At 42.9% G+C, this 18,823-nt stretch overlaps 1 protein-coding gene across 1 annotated transcript in view; it reads left to right on the top strand.

Moving 5' to 3' along the window:
• The window catches only part of cacna1ea (calcium channel, voltage-dependent, R type, alpha 1E subunit a), an 81,107-nt gene that overhangs the window by 17,566 nt on the left and 44,718 nt on the right, over positions 1 to 18,823 (top strand). The window contains exons 3-4 of the mRNA XM_026305292.1: positions 11,334 to 11,600; positions 18,315 to 18,420. Coding sequence (XP_026161077.1) covers positions 11,334 to 11,600; positions 18,315 to 18,420 — 373 coding nt within the window. The remainder of the gene's footprint in view (positions 1 to 11,333; positions 11,601 to 18,314; positions 18,421 to 18,823) is intronic.

The following is an 18,823-nucleotide window of genomic DNA, read 5'->3' as shown; positions in this document are numbered from 1 at the left end:
GGAGAGCTTGTCATTAACTGAGAAAATGATGTACTGGTGCATTCGTTATATCGCTCAGCCTCCCTTCTTTGCTCCGCCTCTGTTTGGATGGCGAAATGTTGCAGACTGACACTGCTGATGACCATCACAGAGATGGAGAGAGATCATGAAGTTCCTGAGATGTGTGATCTGTCAGAAGATGATAGCGTCTGAGTTTGACTAAACGTTGCTTGAGGGTGTAAAGTGACATAGCCCTTACAAAGTCCTCTCATTTGTGCTAATACTGTATAGATAACTGATGTTTTATTCTTTTATTTATTGCAGCAGACACAGGGAAACATGCAGAGTCCACAAAGAAAGGCCTCAGGGTCAAACAGGATTCAAACCTGGAACTGCGAAGGCTTTTAAAGATGTATTCAAATGTCTAAGAATGATTTGGGTGATACCGTAATCCCTAGTTTTAATGACAGCTAGAGACCGCTGTTGCTTGTTATCTCTCTTTCTTTCCCCATGTTCCTGTTAGTCTCTATTGTCATTGTCAGTAAAGGTGGAAACACCATAAGATGCTGTGGATGTGATTGTGCTATATGAACCATCAGAGTTAGTAAAGTCATCCTGGATGATACAGGAATGTTTGTACCTGATTTCATGTTGACAATAGTTGTTGTCACATTTATTTACATATTTCAGTCAAAGTCATCAACCAACAGACCGTCACCATGTTCTGATCCAGTCCTAGAGTGATGTTAGTTCAGAAAACAACAAACTATGTTTTCCCTCGTCACAGAGACTCGTCCTCAATCTCCTGTAACCCACATCATCACAGCCTTGAATGTTAGTACCATGCACATCTGGGCTCATGCCCTCCTTTACTATGTCTCCTGGGTAACTTTCCATGAAATATGGCCTCTGCTCCTCCCATTCAGCATCACTTGACAGCAGCATGCTACCTCATTGCACACAGTGCACACACAAAGTGGTTCTAGGTTGGAGTCCAAATGCATATGGTTTGCAGAGACTTGTACTTGTACCAACATTTAGGATTAAAAATGAAAGATTAGTGATGTGCTAAGATATGAGTAATATCTTAAAATAATGTTTAACACTTGGCTGGATGGAAATTTCTAATGGAATTGTAAATTTAGGTCTTTATTCTTGAAGAGGTGCCTGTGGAATATTAAACATCTGAACACTAAGACACTTTTATATTATGACATAAGCTTCTGTCTTCAAATAATGAATATAATGATGCACATGCAGTTTGTCTCTCAGCAAGGCTTACTTAATGAAGAGGCCTTTCAGCTCATTTGTTGTGCAGGAAAATAAAGCAGCACTTTGTGTTGACCCCTAACACTGCTCTGTGATATAAAACCATTTAGCGCAGGAAGCACTGTGACCTGTCAGCCTCCTGCACACGGACAAACGCAGCACGCTACTGTAATGATGTTTGCCTAGAACACTGACACATTTGACCCTTGTTTTAAAACCGGAGCAGCATGTGGGCTAACAGGCAGAAGGAGGTGATTTGGGTCTCGGGTTTAGAAATCCGATCAAATCACACCTTCCAGAAACATTTCTATCTAAGAATCACCCTATGCCGGGATTTAGTTTGTGTAACTTCACCGATATGTGCCTGCAGTCATCTATGCTGATTTATTTTATGCCTATAATCTTCCTTCAGGTTGATTTCAGCATTTTATAAAAAAAGCTTGAATAGACTTTAGCAGCTGTGTGTACAAGGGGAATCAGTGTTTATATGCTGCGTGCAGTCAGAGCGACAGATTGAAATAAGATGTTTGTCCTCTGCTCTGAGAGTTGAAGCTGTTAGTTTATTGAAGCAAATAATACCTTTGTAGTGCAACAGGATTTATTTCAGCCAAAATGGGCTTTTCAGGGTGTCTTTGTTTTTTGGTTTTTTTTTTGTCCCTATTTTGAGATTTCATTTCACTGATGGGCTGGGTAGTATGTGGTCTGCATCCAGATCTACACATTAGCTGTTGTTTGAAGCTGATATAGAGAGAAAGAAGCCAGGGACACGCCTGAGGTGCATGCAGGAGATATTCATCACATCCACTTGCCCCCAAAACCAAAGTGTCCCCAAACAGTTGCAGCTGTGTGACTTATGCTGCTCCAGGAGGGAGTAGCTCTGATAAATGGTGGAGAAGGATGCTGGGTAAGCAAACTGAGCTGTCATCAATATCCAGCAAACTGAGACTTCAGCGTCATGTCTGCGACCTCTAGTGGAGCTGCTGAGGACTCCTCGGTGCCCTAGCGTGGTTCATGCATGCATTCATGAGACGAACAGTTGGTGTTTAGCCTGTGCAGTAATGTCTGCTAAGCTTGTCTGGGTTGTGGTCTCAGTTCAAATTAATGGATATATTGTTTGAAAGTCATAACAGTGAGAACGTGAAAGTGACACTTTACGTAGTTAAGACTGTTAAACTCTTTTTGAGGTTTGACTTGGTTCAGTCCTCACACTTTGCACCCTCACACACTGATAAAGAGGAGCTGTGGCTGAGACTGCAAACACACAGGACTGATGAATCATTCTTCCATCTTTTTCATCTCAAGCCAAAGTTTGATTTGATTCCTGTGAGTGTTGAATTATTGCTGCTGAGGCCGCCAGAGGGCTTTTACAATCCACAGTCTGGAGTGAATCACTGCAGCTTCAGCTTGTCTGCACAATACGTTTTGCAAATCAGAGCAGCTGCCACTTAAGAAGCCATTTGGTAATGATGTGGGGAAATACTGTCATGTGGAGTGAAAAATCAGGCGTAGCTCTTCTGTAGCTGCTGGGACTGTGTCAGTGATGTGTGTGTGTGTGAAGCCACGAACACACACACAAAATCTAAACAGTCACCTTGAATTGAGGGTTTTGTGAAACTTATTTCCAGTAGTTTTGTCCTAAGACTGAACGTCGATGCAGCGTTTCATTGATGAGGTGAGCAGGATATAATCGTAATCTAATAATAATAATCGTAATCACTGAGCGTCTGTTTGTTCTTGGGTGGATCGGAGGTGAGAAGAGGTCAAGGCTGCCTGCTTCATTCGCACACACACCGTACTACCCACCTTTTCCCAGTATTCCACCATGAACCAGCTGCCTTCACACACTTTAGCGGTAAATACACAGCCGCCAGTTGACAATATTGATCTGTCGGGCAGCCAGTTTCTTTATTAACACTCTTTTTATTCACTCTCATTCTGGGCCGGAGAGATATATGGACTGGGTAGTTTAATTTAAAAAACAAATGACTGCAGCACCAAGCAGCCACTGTGAATTCCTCATTCATGGGTTTTTTTTTATTAGCCCACCACCTGCTACATTTCCACTGTATATTATTATGGATTTCCATCATTAGGATTTAATGGTTTTTTTTTTTCCTTTGGTTTTTGAAATGGCTATGAACCCCTGGCCATCAATATTGGGTAATATCATTTTCTAAACTATCCAAATGTATTACTCTCAATGTGCAAGCAAATTAGATTTTACTGTTTATTCTGCAAACCTACAATATTTTGCCCAGCCCTTCTCGACCTACTTTATGGGCTGTTACATCAGTTTATAAGGATGAAATGCGTTGCAGAAGTCTGAATGAATAAATTAAAATGTTCTCACATTTATAAAGCCATGAGAAACTATATCTCGTGTGGTGTTATTGAAGATTTAGCAACATAAGTAAATATCACAGGATTTAGTTTTTCATTTCACTCCACTTTGAAAAGCTTCTCCAGAAAATTGCACTTCACCTCTGCTAAAAACAAAATCATGAAAGGTTGTTAAAAATAATAAAGACCCTGTGATGTAGAATAACAGTTTGTTTGAGATTCTCTTAATTTGCTACCTCTTACTCTGTTGACATATAGCTGCACTGCATTCTGGGGATTTTAAAATTATATCAACAGAACATTAAAATGTATTAGCTTCATATCTTTTTATATAGCGTCATACTTCTGTCCGTCACTAGATGGGGATAATCTCACAGTGATCCAGTAATGTCCCAACATTTCTGACTTTAATCAGGAGAAGGGTTGTTTCTTTTTGTGGGACGCACTAGTGACTAATGTCAGTACACACAGTGACATTCAGTTTTGATAAATTATGGTTTTCATGACTGAAAACTTCATTTAAAGATGAAATGTTTTTCAGAGTTTTATCATCATTGGTTTTGTCACCTGGAGTAAACAAAAGAGAAAGTCAATTTAAAATCACTCCCATATGGATTCACAGGTAGTAAAATAGGCTTAAATCTTGTGATGGGTTGAGAATTTTTCAATGACGACACTATAGTGTTCAATCAGAATTGCACATGTGAATATGGACGCTCAATTTAAAAGGTGAAATTACACATTGTGTTTGATCAATAGTTGAGCTTTGAGATTTAGATATATCTAAATAGTGTTCTGGAGGTTTCCACCCCCGTCAGCTGAGTACTGTGCTCATCTTCACATGTGCAGTGTGGTGCCATGGACTGCATTGCAGTGTTTTCATGAGCTGCTCAACTTCCCCAGGCCTCGTATTGTGTGTTTGGCCTGTATGAATGGATTTCTCTAAGATGTTGGGTCAGTGTGAGGCTAATCCTCAGATCCAGTTATTCCTCAGATTCAATGCACCTTGGAAATTTCTTCTTCTTCTTCTTCTTCTTCCACAACTCGTATCACATGATCCTATAAAACACTCATCTTTCTAAATCCAGCCAGTTAAACCACCGGAGCGTCTTAGACAGCTGTTTGTTTTCTTACGTGGTCGATGCAGCAGAGGTTTCGCTGCCCAGCTGATGCTTTGACCACTCTAAACCTGCAAAACCAGGTTAACAACATGTTTGTGGACGGAGTCGTGTGTCTGGAGACAATGACCATAACTCAGCTCCCTGCGGGGGGCGGTGATTTATACGGGTTATTCCATAAAATCTGGGGTTATGGTGACAGACTCATGGGGCTGAGAATAGGGGCCATGTCAGTTCAGTTGCTAGGAAACAAGTAGAGGAGGAAGACAACAGTGTAAGGCAGAAATCTGGGTTGGGTGGAGAGAGAGGGTGAGACAGGCAGAGAAATTATGCCACGGGGTAAATGTGTTTCATCATATTTCTTCTGGGCGCTGATCAAGGCCAGGAAAGAAAGCAGCAGTGCTGCTATTTCGATGCTGTATTATTACACTGATGGCTATTGATTCTGCCCACTTGTAATTATTCCTGTTTCTATGATCAAAAACAAGCCCAGAAATTCAAATGGGGGATCTTGTGCAGCTCAACAGTAACACACACAAACACACACAATAGTCCTCTCATGTTCCAACCATTACCATCTCAATGAAGCTAAATATAGTCCAATCCCCCTGCCCCTTCATCTCACCAACATCAATAGGTCTGGCTTTGTCGTCCGTCTGTGCTCCTGTGTTTGCACTGAGCTTTTCTGTGTCGTGTTGAAATCGGGGCTCAGGCCGATGGCACACTGACCCGCCGCAGTTATTTTAGGGAGCTTGGTTGAATATGTGTTTTTGGAGATGTCACCCCGTATAGTTAACGTTGTTACTGCTTGTTGACACTCAGCACTCGACACATGTTGACACCACGTTGTGTCATTTTCACAGTGTTGTGTTTTTAGTAGTAAAAGTGTATTTAAAACTTTAATTCAGCGGTGGCTCAAACGTGTTCGTCCACATCTCCAGTTTAGCAGCTTTCTAATTTCTATTGGAAAGGAGGAAAACAGTCCCTCGGCGTGTTTTCACTCATATTAATTAGTTTGTCACACATTCAGCTGCAGGTGCTGACAGACTGTGCGAACAGATTGTTTTTGTGCTGATGCTGTGTGATATTTTCCACCAGTTTGTGAGTATTGCTTTCAGCCATGTCCACAGGATGGAGTAACAAGCAAAACAGCCTTGATTTCAGGCTAAACATCATAGTATCTCTACAAGCTCAAAGGCTTATTAACTTTGACTGACCGATGTTACGTCTTCAGGTATCAGCGAGTGCAACAGCTCAGAATCTGCTTATGTTTTCACACCTTTCGCAGCTTGTTCTTCACACCAAAACACACACAGTAGGAGTGTGTGTTTTGTATTTTAGGAAGAATTATGCAAATAATGACAAACAACAGGAAGAAATGCGTGTGTGTGTGTGTGTGTGTGTGTGTGTGTGTAATTGCTGCAAGAGACGACTGGCAGGGAACAAAAAATTTAATCGAGCAGTATTCTTCAGAGGGCTACACTGGGAGCAAGAGAGCAGTAGCTCATAATAAATGAACACAATATCTGACTGTGTTAAAACACCAAACAAAGAGCGGACAGGGAGTTATTGCTCTGTGGTCATTAATCCTCAGCTTCAAGTTGAAATTGATGTTCACTGAGCTGTTGCCTCACTGTGTTGATGGTAAGTCCACTCTAAGGACACGTATGATGTATTTTTAAAAGCAAGTAATCACTCACGGTGCATTAGATTGGAAGTCAACTTGAAGCTGTAAACTCACTACCAAATAAACCTTCTTTGTTTGGTGAGACATCCTGCGAATGTGTATTTCCACAAAACAGTTTTTGTTACGTGCCGACCCCACGACCTTCCTGTTTTAACACTGGACTCGTCCTGTTTACTGTTCCTTGCAAACTGTTTGAAGTAAAGCCAGTGAATCCAGCAGAACAAGCAACGTCCCCCCATTTTTATCTGTCTGGTCCTAATATAGACGAATGTGCATAGGGTCACATGAAACCTCCACCTCAGACACTAAACTCATGTTTCTTCCCATGACCTAAATTCCTCAGGCTCCTTCTGTTTAAATGTTTGTCCTGTTAACGTTGATTGTGAATAACGAGTTACTGTGAATGTCAGGATGCCTCCAAATGGACAGCAGCTCTTCATGGATGCGTTGTTGCTATGGAAACTGTCAAGACGTAAACGTCCGACCATGAAGGTCCTCGAGTGCACAGCTTGAAACAATCCCGCCCATATGTTGTACTGGTCCAGTCAGAGGCTTCAAGCTCACGGTTGACGTTTAAACGATTATACAACTTTTACAGAATATTGACAGATGTTGTTGATCATGTTGCCTGAGTGTGTTTGTGACCTGCTCTTTTATACCCACACCGTTAAAGCCCCTCCCATGGCGGTCAACAGGCGCTTTCTCCCCACTGATGAGAATGTGTTGACACATTTAGACAGGCAGACAGATTCCTTATCTGTGTGTGTCACAGCGCCGTGTAAATAACGTGTCTCTGTGCTGTTCACTACATTAGCTGCCAGCACTTACACTCCTCCAGTTACACTACTCGTCACTGAGAAAATGATTCTTTTTTATTTTTCCTTCCACGTCACCTTCCTGGGTTTGAACCCCATTTGACCCAGGTGTGGAGGCTTTCTGTGCGGAGTTGTTTTCCAAGGATCTGCATGTTTTTTGTTTTTTTTTCTTTAGCGTCCTCCCACAGCTCAAAGACGAGCAGTTTAGGTTGAGAGGTGACTTTAAATTGCCTGTAGGGATGAGTGACAACGTGCATGTTTATCTGTCAATGTGTCGACGGTGTACCCCGAGTCGGCTGGGTTTGGCTCTAGGCAAAAATAAAAGCAGTGTAGATAATGACTCCAAGTTGTAAAAGCTTGATCTTACCGTCACCTGTTTGTTTTTGTTTTTCTTGTATTAATACAGGAAGTGCTGAATGATAACAGTGAATGTAAATAAGATAGAGTGAGCCAAACAGAGCTAAGCTGTTGGTTCTGCCTCTCAAATGTGTCATCTTCTTACTTTTCAGCTACAAATCAATGTTGGACCTAATTTCAGAAACTCAAAAGTTCCTAATCTGGAGTTTAGTGTTTTGTTGGGGAAAAGATGTCGGCAACAAAAACACTGCTTTGCTTTTATTTATCCCAGAGTGGACACAGATGTGTTCAATTCAACCCACAGGCGGTTGGTGAAAATATGTTGGCAGCTGCCAAAAGACCCTGTTCAACATGTTGACAACCAAACTTGTTAAGTAAACGTGTGCAGAATTCATATGTAGATTTTCCTGCAGGGTGTAGTGAGACTGTTAAAGGAAGCATCGTGATAATAATAAGCTACATGTATCTCCGTTCACACAGTCACAGTCTATTTTTGAGTTGAAATCTCTGCTCACACCTTCAGCCCTGTTCCACAAAGTCCCATTACCAGAGCAGGGACTGTCAACCTGCTGTCACAACAGCAGCTAAGATGTTAACCCTGAACTAGTTGGCTAGATTTTTGCAAACTAGACATTTCTCACAGCCTGGAGACTTTCCAGCTCTGACAACGTGTCTACAGTGTCAAATTAGATGTCAGCTCTCAGCAGGTTTAGCCTGCTAAAGTATAAATGCTGTTATAGTTGTTCTTAGTCCTTTTAAATCTGTCTACGCAATCTGCTGTTTTTTATTCTTTACTTTACTCTAAAGGTCTCTAAAGGTTTACACAGGTCAGTGTTTTAGGATTTCTGTTTCTTTTGGATTCCTCACAGCTCCATGAGCCCTTTTTAAAAATATTAATTTATTCTTCAAATATCTTCTTCTTTGTTAAACAGGAGAGTTTTACTTATTTAAAACATAACGTGCTTCAAATCATTGAGATTACAGAGGTAAAGCTGTTGTACACACAGTTTATTAGGTACATTATTACTAATCCATAATAAATTCAATATAGCAAGAACAGTTTTTATTGAAACATTTCTACAGAGGTGTTGATTGAGCTGTAGGATTGTTTTGGAGAATGTACTTGAAGTGTATTACAGTTTGCAGAGAGGTGTTGATTGGAATAAATGCTAAGATGTAATAAAAGGATAAGAAACCAATCTAAGAGTCTAAAAATGTCCTGGTTAATGATGTATGATGATGTGGACTGTGGGCTGATCAAAGCTGGGAATTATTGGTCTGAAGTCCTCAAACAATCATAATAAAGTCATATTCAACAAAATAGCTACTAGTTTGTTTTAAAATGATACATTATTTAAACAAAGAGACTAGAAATGCTCCCTGCTGCGCTCACCAAATTACCATAATTCACCTCTCAGCTCTGTTGTGGCTAGAAAGTGTGACGGCATCACTCACTGCTTACAGCTATCACACACATATCGCACTGAAATAACAACAGCATGTGAAAGGCAGTTTTCCTGTTTAACTTCACAGCTTTATAATGAGAAGGTGTCATAAATCTGCCTGTTACTTCTTCTATTTTTAATGCCCATAATGTGTTGGAGGCCACACGCTCTGGGCTGATCACTGCCTTCATCATAGCACAGTCACTATATCAACGTCGTGTTTAAGTCTCCTGTGATTCCTCTAGCTGCTGTCGTCTGCTCTCATCACTATCCCTTTTTGCTAGTTCAGTGTTTAATGGTCGCTGGAGAATTTTCTCAGTAGTGTTTTGTTTTTTCGTCAAAGGAAAAGCCTGGTGTGATCCTACATTCATGGTATTATCAAGAGACCCCATCAAAAGACCAAAACTGACAAAGCGTTTATCCATCTTGATACTTTCTGACTTTCAGGTCTCTGCGCAGATTTTTTTGTGGAGTTTAAGTCTGGGTCATTGTCCGACTGAAAAGGGAGCTGTTGTACAAGTTGCAGGTTTTGTGCACATTGGGGCAGGTTTTCTTAAAGCACCTTTATGTATTTGGCTGCATTCATCCTTCCCTCAGTTCTCCATCTCCTCCATAACCGATGAGCGGTGCCTGCTTTAAACCAGGCATCGTGCAGGACCTCTGACCTGAGGCTTCACTGTTGAGCTTCCACCGTCCAGGTGGTAAGGTGCAGTTATTAGAAGAAATGGTAACAGGCAGACAGGTAACAAGCAACAGGTAGTAAATAACTCAGAACATGTGATGTGGCTATAACGGGTCCACAGCTAGGATGGTGTTCATGTCTTTGCTCTTATCTCATTATGAAAGTCTAAATGGAAACAAACTGAGCTGAAGAGAACAGGAAGAAGCGACAGTACGTCAGGCTTTGACCAAACCTATTGGCAACAATCAGTTTGGGATTTAAAGATTTATCTTGGTGATTCCTTTACCTTCTGGCTCTGTGTATATGTCGTTCCATACCTGACAACATGCATCCTCCCTCCCCTTCACTGTGAAACCCTCACCTCCTCATGGGACTGGAGCCAGCACACGGGAGCACGACTCTGCCTCACCGTCGTGAACCCTGTAATTAGCTGCAGGTACTTGCTGCTGTCCCGCTGTTACTGCTGGGCTTTTTTCACAACAGGTGTTTACTCCCATACAAACGTGATGCGTGACCAGCTTTCGGTCTGCTCGCCCTGAGGCGTGACCATGTCGGTGAGCTCAAAACGAAAATCACAGCGTGGCTCCTCTTCAGATTGTAAAGGACCAGCCACACAGAAGGCTGTGGTGATCCTACAGTCCACCTTTATGGTGTTATACTGGACTTATACAGCGAAGTGTAGTGTGGTGTTTAGAGGAGGCTGATTTTAAACATAACTGGTTTGCATATAATCTCTGTCTCTAATCATTGTTTTCATTTAGCCTGTGAATTCATTAACTCCATGCACGACTGGTTTCCTTTCCTTGTTCAGTGTCAACAAACGTTTTCCAGCTGATCCTAGATCAGGCACAGGGAGCTGCATGGACACTGGACAGAGGTTATTAGAGGTGTGTTGATCCTGTCGCATCAGGAGACACTGGTCTTCTCTCCTCCTTCTCCTACAGTGCAGGGAAGAGGGAGATGCTTCCCCTCACTATCTCACTGCAGACGAGGCGGATTGTGGGTTTTCTTTCCTCTGACTGACACGTTGTTGACCTGTTGTTTTTCTTCGCTTGTTTCGCGAAAAATGTGATGGAAAACGCCAAAGTTTTTCTTTTCTTTGTTTTTTCTCGTCGTGCTCTTACGCATTCAGTAAAGATAACGTTCCTGCTTTAGGTAGTCAGCACCCAGGAGTGAAGAGACAGGAGCGATGTGCTGTGAATTAGTCAGTGGACTGTTGCTGGTTCATGAAAACCCATGGACCAAGCTGTTTTCGCTCAGGGCACCGCGGAGAGCTGAAGACGTGACCTGTTGCAGCTTTTAGTGTTAGGATGGATGAGCCAGTTTTCACTGCTTCATGTAAGACGACGGATTCGTTAAATGAAGAGGGATTGAATTACTTTTTGGATTGGTGTCCTTTTTTACGCAGAGCGCACTTGGTCAAGGGACGAACGACGTGCTGCTCTGACCGGGCTCCTCGCTGGACCGCCTGAATAAAAATCCGTCAACGCTCTGAACTGATCTAACGGCAGCGAAAACGGTGTTTTGCGATTAAACGCGACGATGGACTAAAAGTGGTCACGCACCGCGCCCTGCTTTCCAGGAGAGTATAACCTCCTTTCCCTCCGCTGTCTTCCCTCCCGTGTGGTTTGCTTTTCACAGGATGGCCCGCTTTGGGGACGACGTACCGGGCTTGTTGAGCTCAGGGGATGGAGGGTCCGAGCGCAACCGCAACCGCGATGGCGCGGCCGTGTCCACAGGTGGCATCTCCCCAGCCTTCAAGCAGACCAAAGCGCAGCGCGCCCGCACCATGGCCCTGTACAACCCCATCCCGGTCAGGGAGAACTGCTTCACCGTCAACAGGTCCCTCTTCATCTTCGGCGAGGACAACGTGGTGAGGAAGTACGCCAAGAAAATCATCGAGTGGCCATATCCTTTTCTGCTTCATAGTGAAATGAAGCGAGTAAAGTGTGAAATATAGTTACAGAAAGTGGGTAAAGGGTGTAGCAGCTGGTCCACGAGCAACCATAGACACTGATTTAATGATATGGATGCAGCCATTTCCTGTCTAGTCCACAATAACACAGAATTACACATAATCTTTCAAACAAATTCTGTTTAGAGCTTCAGCACCATGGACAGCGCACACGCACCGTGCATGAGATACTCAACTACTATGATCTGAGTTCATCTAAGCGATTCATTAAAAGAGTCTTTACTTGAAGCAGAGTCCGATCCAATGAAATAGCAGGAAATTAGGAATTAACAAAGTAGAATCGGTCACTGTTAGAAGACCAGTCCGGGATTGGGCTGAAGTATCATGTAGTGCTGACACAGTTTACAACAGTAGTTAGATCTGCATACAGTAGAAAGTGGGTTAGAGCCATATAGGAGACTTTCTGACTGTGAATCTGTACAAATCTGTGAAACTGACCTGACAAAACAAGACATTTAATGATAGCTGTAAACTGTGAGAGGCGTCTTTTGGACTGTTTTATGTTGAGGTGCGACCCTTAAATTGTATTTCAGCTTGTCATCATCATCAAATCAGTTTTATTTATTGTAAAAATGTCACTTATGCTGTTACACTGATGATTATTTGGCTGAAATGTCATGACTGTCATTGTCATTGCTGTTACTGAAAGGAGAGAGATGGTTTTTCCTGTTGCTGAGGAGGACGACCACAACACACACACACACACACACACACACACACACACACACACACACACACACGCGTCCATTGGTGACGTGTTTATGCTGCTCACCAGGTGCCCTGGCCAGGTGTGGCCTCTTCACTGCCATTGTTCAGTTCCATTCAACAGCTTCCTGACTGACTGGCCTGCTGCTGATTTTAAAAAACACCCAGCAAATAGAGTGAATATGCTTTTATTGTTGATCGCTGTGCGTTGTTGTTGTTCTCTGGATTTGTCCATCCACTGAGGTGATTAAAAATAGAAACGGGATGAAATTCAATCACCAGCCAAGGAATAATGGTTGACGTGTGTGTGTGTGTGTGTGTGTGTGTGTGTGTGTGTGTGTGTGTTGGTTATTGAGTTGCATATGTTTCAGCCCACCAACAATGATATGTTTACATATAGCCCGACTGACTGGCCTACTGACAGTAAGACAATTGGCTTTAAATCGAAATATTGTGAGCAGAAGGAAAACAGTGAGTCTGAATAACCTCCAGGTTAATGTGCTGCTGTGGAGGGAGTGTCTCATTACATCTAATGAGCTCCACTGTATCTGATTAACAGACATTAACAGGAATTATATGTAATGATGTCTGATCGCTGTGTCATGTGCTATTACAACCAGTCATTACTCACTGAGTCATGCTGTATTATATTGTTTGTAATATGGTTTTGCAGGGAGTGATACTGAGCTGAGTGATTTCTCTTCTGGTCAGTATCGACTGTGGCCGCGATGAGTGTGTCGGTCAACCCGTGAGTCCCGTTTAGATTCACACACGTCAAACACACAAGGCAGCACAAATGTGAGCGCACAGTGAACAGGTAAAGATGTATCAGCACATAAACGTAGACACATGCACGTTGGTGTTAGCCCTCATCCTTAGGTTCACCAGCTCCAGCGATTAATGAAGTGTGCACATGTTGTCTAGATCTAGGAGCATATACTCCACAACCTACAGAGATATTACGACTAAACTGCACTTTAAGGAGTATTTCTACAATCTGGGAAATACGCCTCTCTGCGACTGAGACATAGACTGAGTTGCCTACACAGGTGCCATAGTGGCCTTTCTTGCCTGAGGTCAGTTTTCCTGCTTTACTGGTGTAAGCACAGTGATTATGTAGCTGAACACCTCCTGTGTAGACTCACACGTAGCACATGAGCTGCTGCTCTTCTGACGTGTTGCTAACACTTCACCTTCTGTGTAGACACGGTGATAAATATGAAGCTAGAACCAGCAGCCAACTAGATTAGTTAACAGACTGGAAGCGGGAGCAGTGGGGCTCCAGCCACAAAACAGTGTGATTTCCTAAAGCTGAGGTTGCAATTTCAACACAGTTCTTCCACACCGTGAACTTTTGGATCGTTTAGATTTGACTGACTTGTTAAACTACGCATGTAAACGATGGGCAGTGCAGTGTGGAGGATTATTTCTTTTCGTTCCATCATCATGAGTTTGGAAACTGAACTTTTTAAAGTTTTGCTGTGAAAAACAATATTTTCTGACTTTTTCTAAACAAAACAATTAAGTGAGACATTAATTGTCATTAATCTATAATGAAAACAGCCCTTAAGAAATTTGGTGGCCACAAGACCCAAGTACAGGAGCGCACACACACACACACACACACACACACACACACTCACGCAGCGCACACACTCTGCAGGACTTCTCGTAAAGGTCAGCTTTGTGTTCGGAGCACAACTTGCTGCTGTCACTTTGCTGTTAGAGGCTCTTTTTTTTCCTCTGAGGGCTCAATTAACCGCAGATGATCGATTCAGGACTTATCCGGAGGCTTTCATGTTTGGGAGTGTAATGCTGGGCCCAGAGTGGTGTGTGTGGCTCTTCCAGATCATGTTACAATTTGTTTTGAGAGTTTTTTTGAGTAAATATATATAACGTTAGTAAAAGGATTATGTGAACGTGTTGCTTGAGTCTGATTCTCGGCCTGAGGTTTCACTCGACGGAGGCCGGTGGAGGCCTGGCGGGGAGGCAGAGGGAGGGCTAATGAAGCACACAGGCTGAGTTTAGTGTGGAGGGCCTGGTGGGGGCCGGCAGCTGCTCCTCCTGTCTGATCCCCACTGGGATCCCCCGTGGAGGGAAGTTTCCCATTGAGAAGGTACACCTCTTAATAATTGATCATTGGATTTAAAAGAGTTTATTTCATCGGGGCCCACAGAAATAGCTATATGAGGAAAAGACACGCTTGATGGTTGTGAGATTAAAATTTTAAAAGAAGTTACACGATTTAGTGATCAGCAGGGAATGTCCAAACTACGTGCTCAGGCTTTAAACAGCTTTAGTCTCAGTCAGAGGAGGGTTTAAACAGTCACCGATTGGTAATTTGAGTTTGCAGATTCTGTGCATGTGCCTCTGGAGTCAGTGAAAAATTAGAAAAGATTGTTAATTTTCAACTTAGTTGGATCCTGGCATGAAAAATGGAAATAGAAAATTATCAAGGAAATGACCCATGTGTCCAAATTGTACTTACCGTCCTTCTCTCATTAATTTCTAATTACAAAGAACAGTTTTTCTGCTTATTGCTTGTCTTTTTACTTAATTAGAGCAGATGCTATAGGTTAAGTGACAGGAGCAGCAGGAGAATATGTAACTTATATACGTAGTAGCTATGCACACTTTTGCATTTGCAGTGATTGACAGGAAGTTCATATAACCAATCTATAAACAGACATGGGGTGAGGTGCATCTCCCCCTCCTACTGTTGTTTACCTCGAAGCCACTGTCATTGCGTCTGCGTGTGCACTTAGTTTTATTTTTCCTGACGCAGACGTTTTAGAATAAAGCCCGTGGATCCCAGTTCATGTGGATTACTTGCAATGCTTTTGTGTTTAAACCAAACTCTGGTTGCATTTATCCTCCAGATTGATCAGCTGGTCAAGCAGCGAGAGATATGGAGGCGACGTGGTGATCGTGTATTGATTGATTATGTTTGTTTCTGCACTCAGTTAAATCTACTCAGCTGATAATGGCCACGTGCATTCAGGCTGAATTCTCAATAGAAAGTTTAAGGTGTTTGTGTATCAGTGTTTTCATTCCCTTAGCTTGATTTTAGTCCAAATGGATATTACACCCTGGCTTTCCTCTGTGTTAATGAGCGTGTGCATATAACACACATGCTGCAGATAATTCATAGATTTTCAATAAGCCCCACTCAGATGCCTGTAATTACACAGATGCACCAGGGCATCACACTCTTGCCGGCGCGTCTATTTTTACACGCATGTTTGAGGATTCGAGGCAGAGCGCCAGCGTCACTGTGACTCACAGGACCGCTCACGAGATACCTCGCTGCTAACGCCAGCACACGAGCCATGATCCACGTTACACCAGCTGACATCCAGAGCGGCACAGAGAGGCTGGAAATGTTCTTTGGTAAAGATGCTTGTTGAGTCTAATGGTGAACTCAACATTATACCAGTTGTACAGTACGAGGTCTGGTTTATTTATTATGTGATGGTACTTGGGCGTACTTGTTAAACACCTATGACTATAAACTATAGACTACACTGTATGAGTGAATCCATAAGGAGGCAAAATGCTCTATCAATAACAAATGACCTATTATATAAAATAACTATGGATGTATGAAGGGGGTGACTCACTGTGATAAACCAAACCAAAGCAGAGAATTAGGTTCTCCTCTGGTCCCTCAGCTCCTTAGCATCTTTCAGCTCAATGACTTGGTGTCTCTGCCCTGAACTTCACTCTTTCGGTTCACTGTCACCGCTCTCATAGTCTAGTTTGGCTGTAACAGGAAGCTATTTCCAGCAAAACAACAACTCTAAAATCCCATTGTACACTGCAGTGTACACACCTAATATTAGACAGACACAGTAAACAGCTTGAGCAGCAGGAGCTGGTGAAGCTAGAGGAGTAAATACCAGGCTTACATTAGAAAACATGACTTGATTGTTGCTCTCTGGCTGCTGGATGTCTAAATAAGCAAAAATCTGATCATTTCCCACATCAGCAGACGACCAACAGCGCACAGATAACAACCATATTGAAATATTCATAAACAGATCGATGTAGTGAAAATATATGAAACTAAATTAGACCATAGCGATTATAATTAGCCTGATAGCATCAGGCTGTGTGTGTGTGTGTATGCGTGTGTGTGTGTGTGTAACCACAGGTACCCAGTAGCCATCTCATAGCAGTGACTTTTGGCTTGAAGAGGAGCCTGTTGCCGTGGATACCACTCTCTGTCTTCATTTTCTCTCTTTTCTCCCCCTTCTTAAGTCTCCCTCTGTCTCTCCCCTGCTCCTGTTTGTTGTGTGTCTTTGAGGGGATACAGGGTGTGGCGAGTGGCTGCTGCTGAGCGCTGCGAGTGAGGCTAAATCGATGCCAGTTATCGTCGGGAACTGCATCAAAAGAAGCGCTTCTCTTCTTCAAAAGATGGAAGCGAACTTGAAAACAGTCTCACTTGAGACAGACATTATGTCAGAAAGCCACTTTCTGCAGTTAGTCTTCATCCTCGTCATCTATTCGTGGCTGATCGGCTGCTATGATTTCGTGTTTCCCAAAGCTCTCGGCGATTAACTTGCAGCCACTCAGTCAATACGCGGCGCGGCCGAGGTTTAAGTTAGAACCCCTGTGGACCGGTGGGAGTAAGATTGTATTTGCTCTGTTTATTTAGTACTGCGTTGCTCACATGTCTCTGAGTAACCTGCTGGGTACAGCTGCCAGCACAACATCGATCTGTCCAGTGTCAGTCTGATTTGTTCTCATTGCCTCCTCCTCACCCACCTGTTTTACAAGCTCCTCACTCTCTTTATAACCATCATCCTCTCCTCCTCTGATCTCCCTTCATCCTCCTTATCACTGTTCTCTTCTCCTGTGCTATTCGTTATCTCCTATTCGCTCTGCCTCCCCTTTTCTTTCCGCTCTCCTTCTCTGTCTTTTCTCTGCAGAGTTAAGCTCCCTTCCTACCTCTTCAGCACATAACCAAGAGAGAGGGGACTGCCCACGCGAGGCATTAGATAGATAGAGTACATACAGTAGCTGCTGAGCTCAACCCCAGAGCCGCAGGAATTGAACCAATGACCAGCCCAGGTCCCATCGAACAGGCTGTAAAGCTTGTAGTAAGAATGACCCTGTTTATAGGATCATGTCTCAGGCCCACCCACTCGATCCTCCTCGTTAAGCCTTCTGATGCCCTTGTGTGTGTGTGTGTGTGTGTGTGTGTGTGTGGCTGTCTGCTGCAGCTGACCTCATATAAGGTTCAGCCACTATGGCCCCAGTGTTTATGACATACCGGGTTAATTCTGTTTCATACAGAGAAATTAATGTCAGTCTGTGTATCGCTGCTTACCTGACATCGTAATTGGAGGACTGCTGCTGGGCTTGATTTACTGCAATTACCTGAATTTTATTTTCCAGTCCTGTACAATATCAGAATATTATTCTACATAGGAGAATCGGTGCTTTCTGTGCAGACATCATAGTAGGATATTTAGTTTTATTACACTGCACACATTTCCTGTACTGTTGTTTTAGACTGCATTGTGTTCCTGTTTTAACTGTGACCTAGAAACCTGTTTAGAGCTTTTACCTTCTACGAATAATCCACAACACTTAAATATGTGACTTTAAGATGTTCCTGGTATTATATTCCATGTCTTTCTTGTTGTTAACAAATCCCATGAAAAGACCAAAACCATCAATGAACTGATCCTATTAAGGTACAGTGAAATGCACATCATCATATTGGAATTACTGATTACTGCACCAAAGCTGCAGCTTAAGAATAATATATAAATATAAATCAGTCTGTGTTACATGCACTATTTGTTTGTTTGTTCAATAAGAACAAACAGACTTGAGGAAGAAAGACCCTGAGCAGACAGAGAGAGTAGCTTACACACTTCATCAACATCAGGTCAGTTCAAAGTTTGCCAAGTTCCTTAACGTGATTCCTCCACTCCATTCGAGTACATGATTCTCACCACCATCATCGCCAACTGTATCGTCTTGGCTCTGGAGCAGCATCTTCCTGGAGAGGACAAAACACCCATGTCCAAGAGACTGGTGAGACACGCACGGAAACATCTGCACACACACACACACACACACACACACACACACACACACACACACCCAAACCCAAACCCAAACCAAATGTCTTTTGTCAAGTTGATGAAAATAAAAAAATATGTTAAATATTTTTGAAACCCATCAGGGGCCTTTCTGTGTGGAGTCTGCATGTTCTCCCTGTGCTTGTGTGGGTTTTCTCCAGGTACTCTGGTTTCCTCCCACAGTCCAAAAACATGTATGTCAGGTTGATTGGTGACTCTAAATTGCCCATAGGAGTGAGTGTGAGTGTGTGAGGTTGTTTGTCTCTATGTGGCCCTGTGATGGACTGGGGACCTGTCCAGGGTGGACCCCTGCCTTTCACTCAAAGAAAGCTGGGATAGGCTCCAGCAGGTCCCTG

The sequence above is a fragment of the Mastacembelus armatus genome, chromosome 4, assembly GCF_900324485.2.
Source record: "Mastacembelus armatus chromosome 4, fMasArm1.2, whole genome shotgun sequence".
Classification (NCBI taxonomy): Eukaryota; Metazoa; Chordata; class Actinopteri; order Synbranchiformes; family Mastacembelidae; genus Mastacembelus; species Mastacembelus armatus.
The sequence above is the reverse complement of the archived record's forward strand: the minus strand, read 5'-3'. Positions and strand labels throughout refer to the sequence as shown.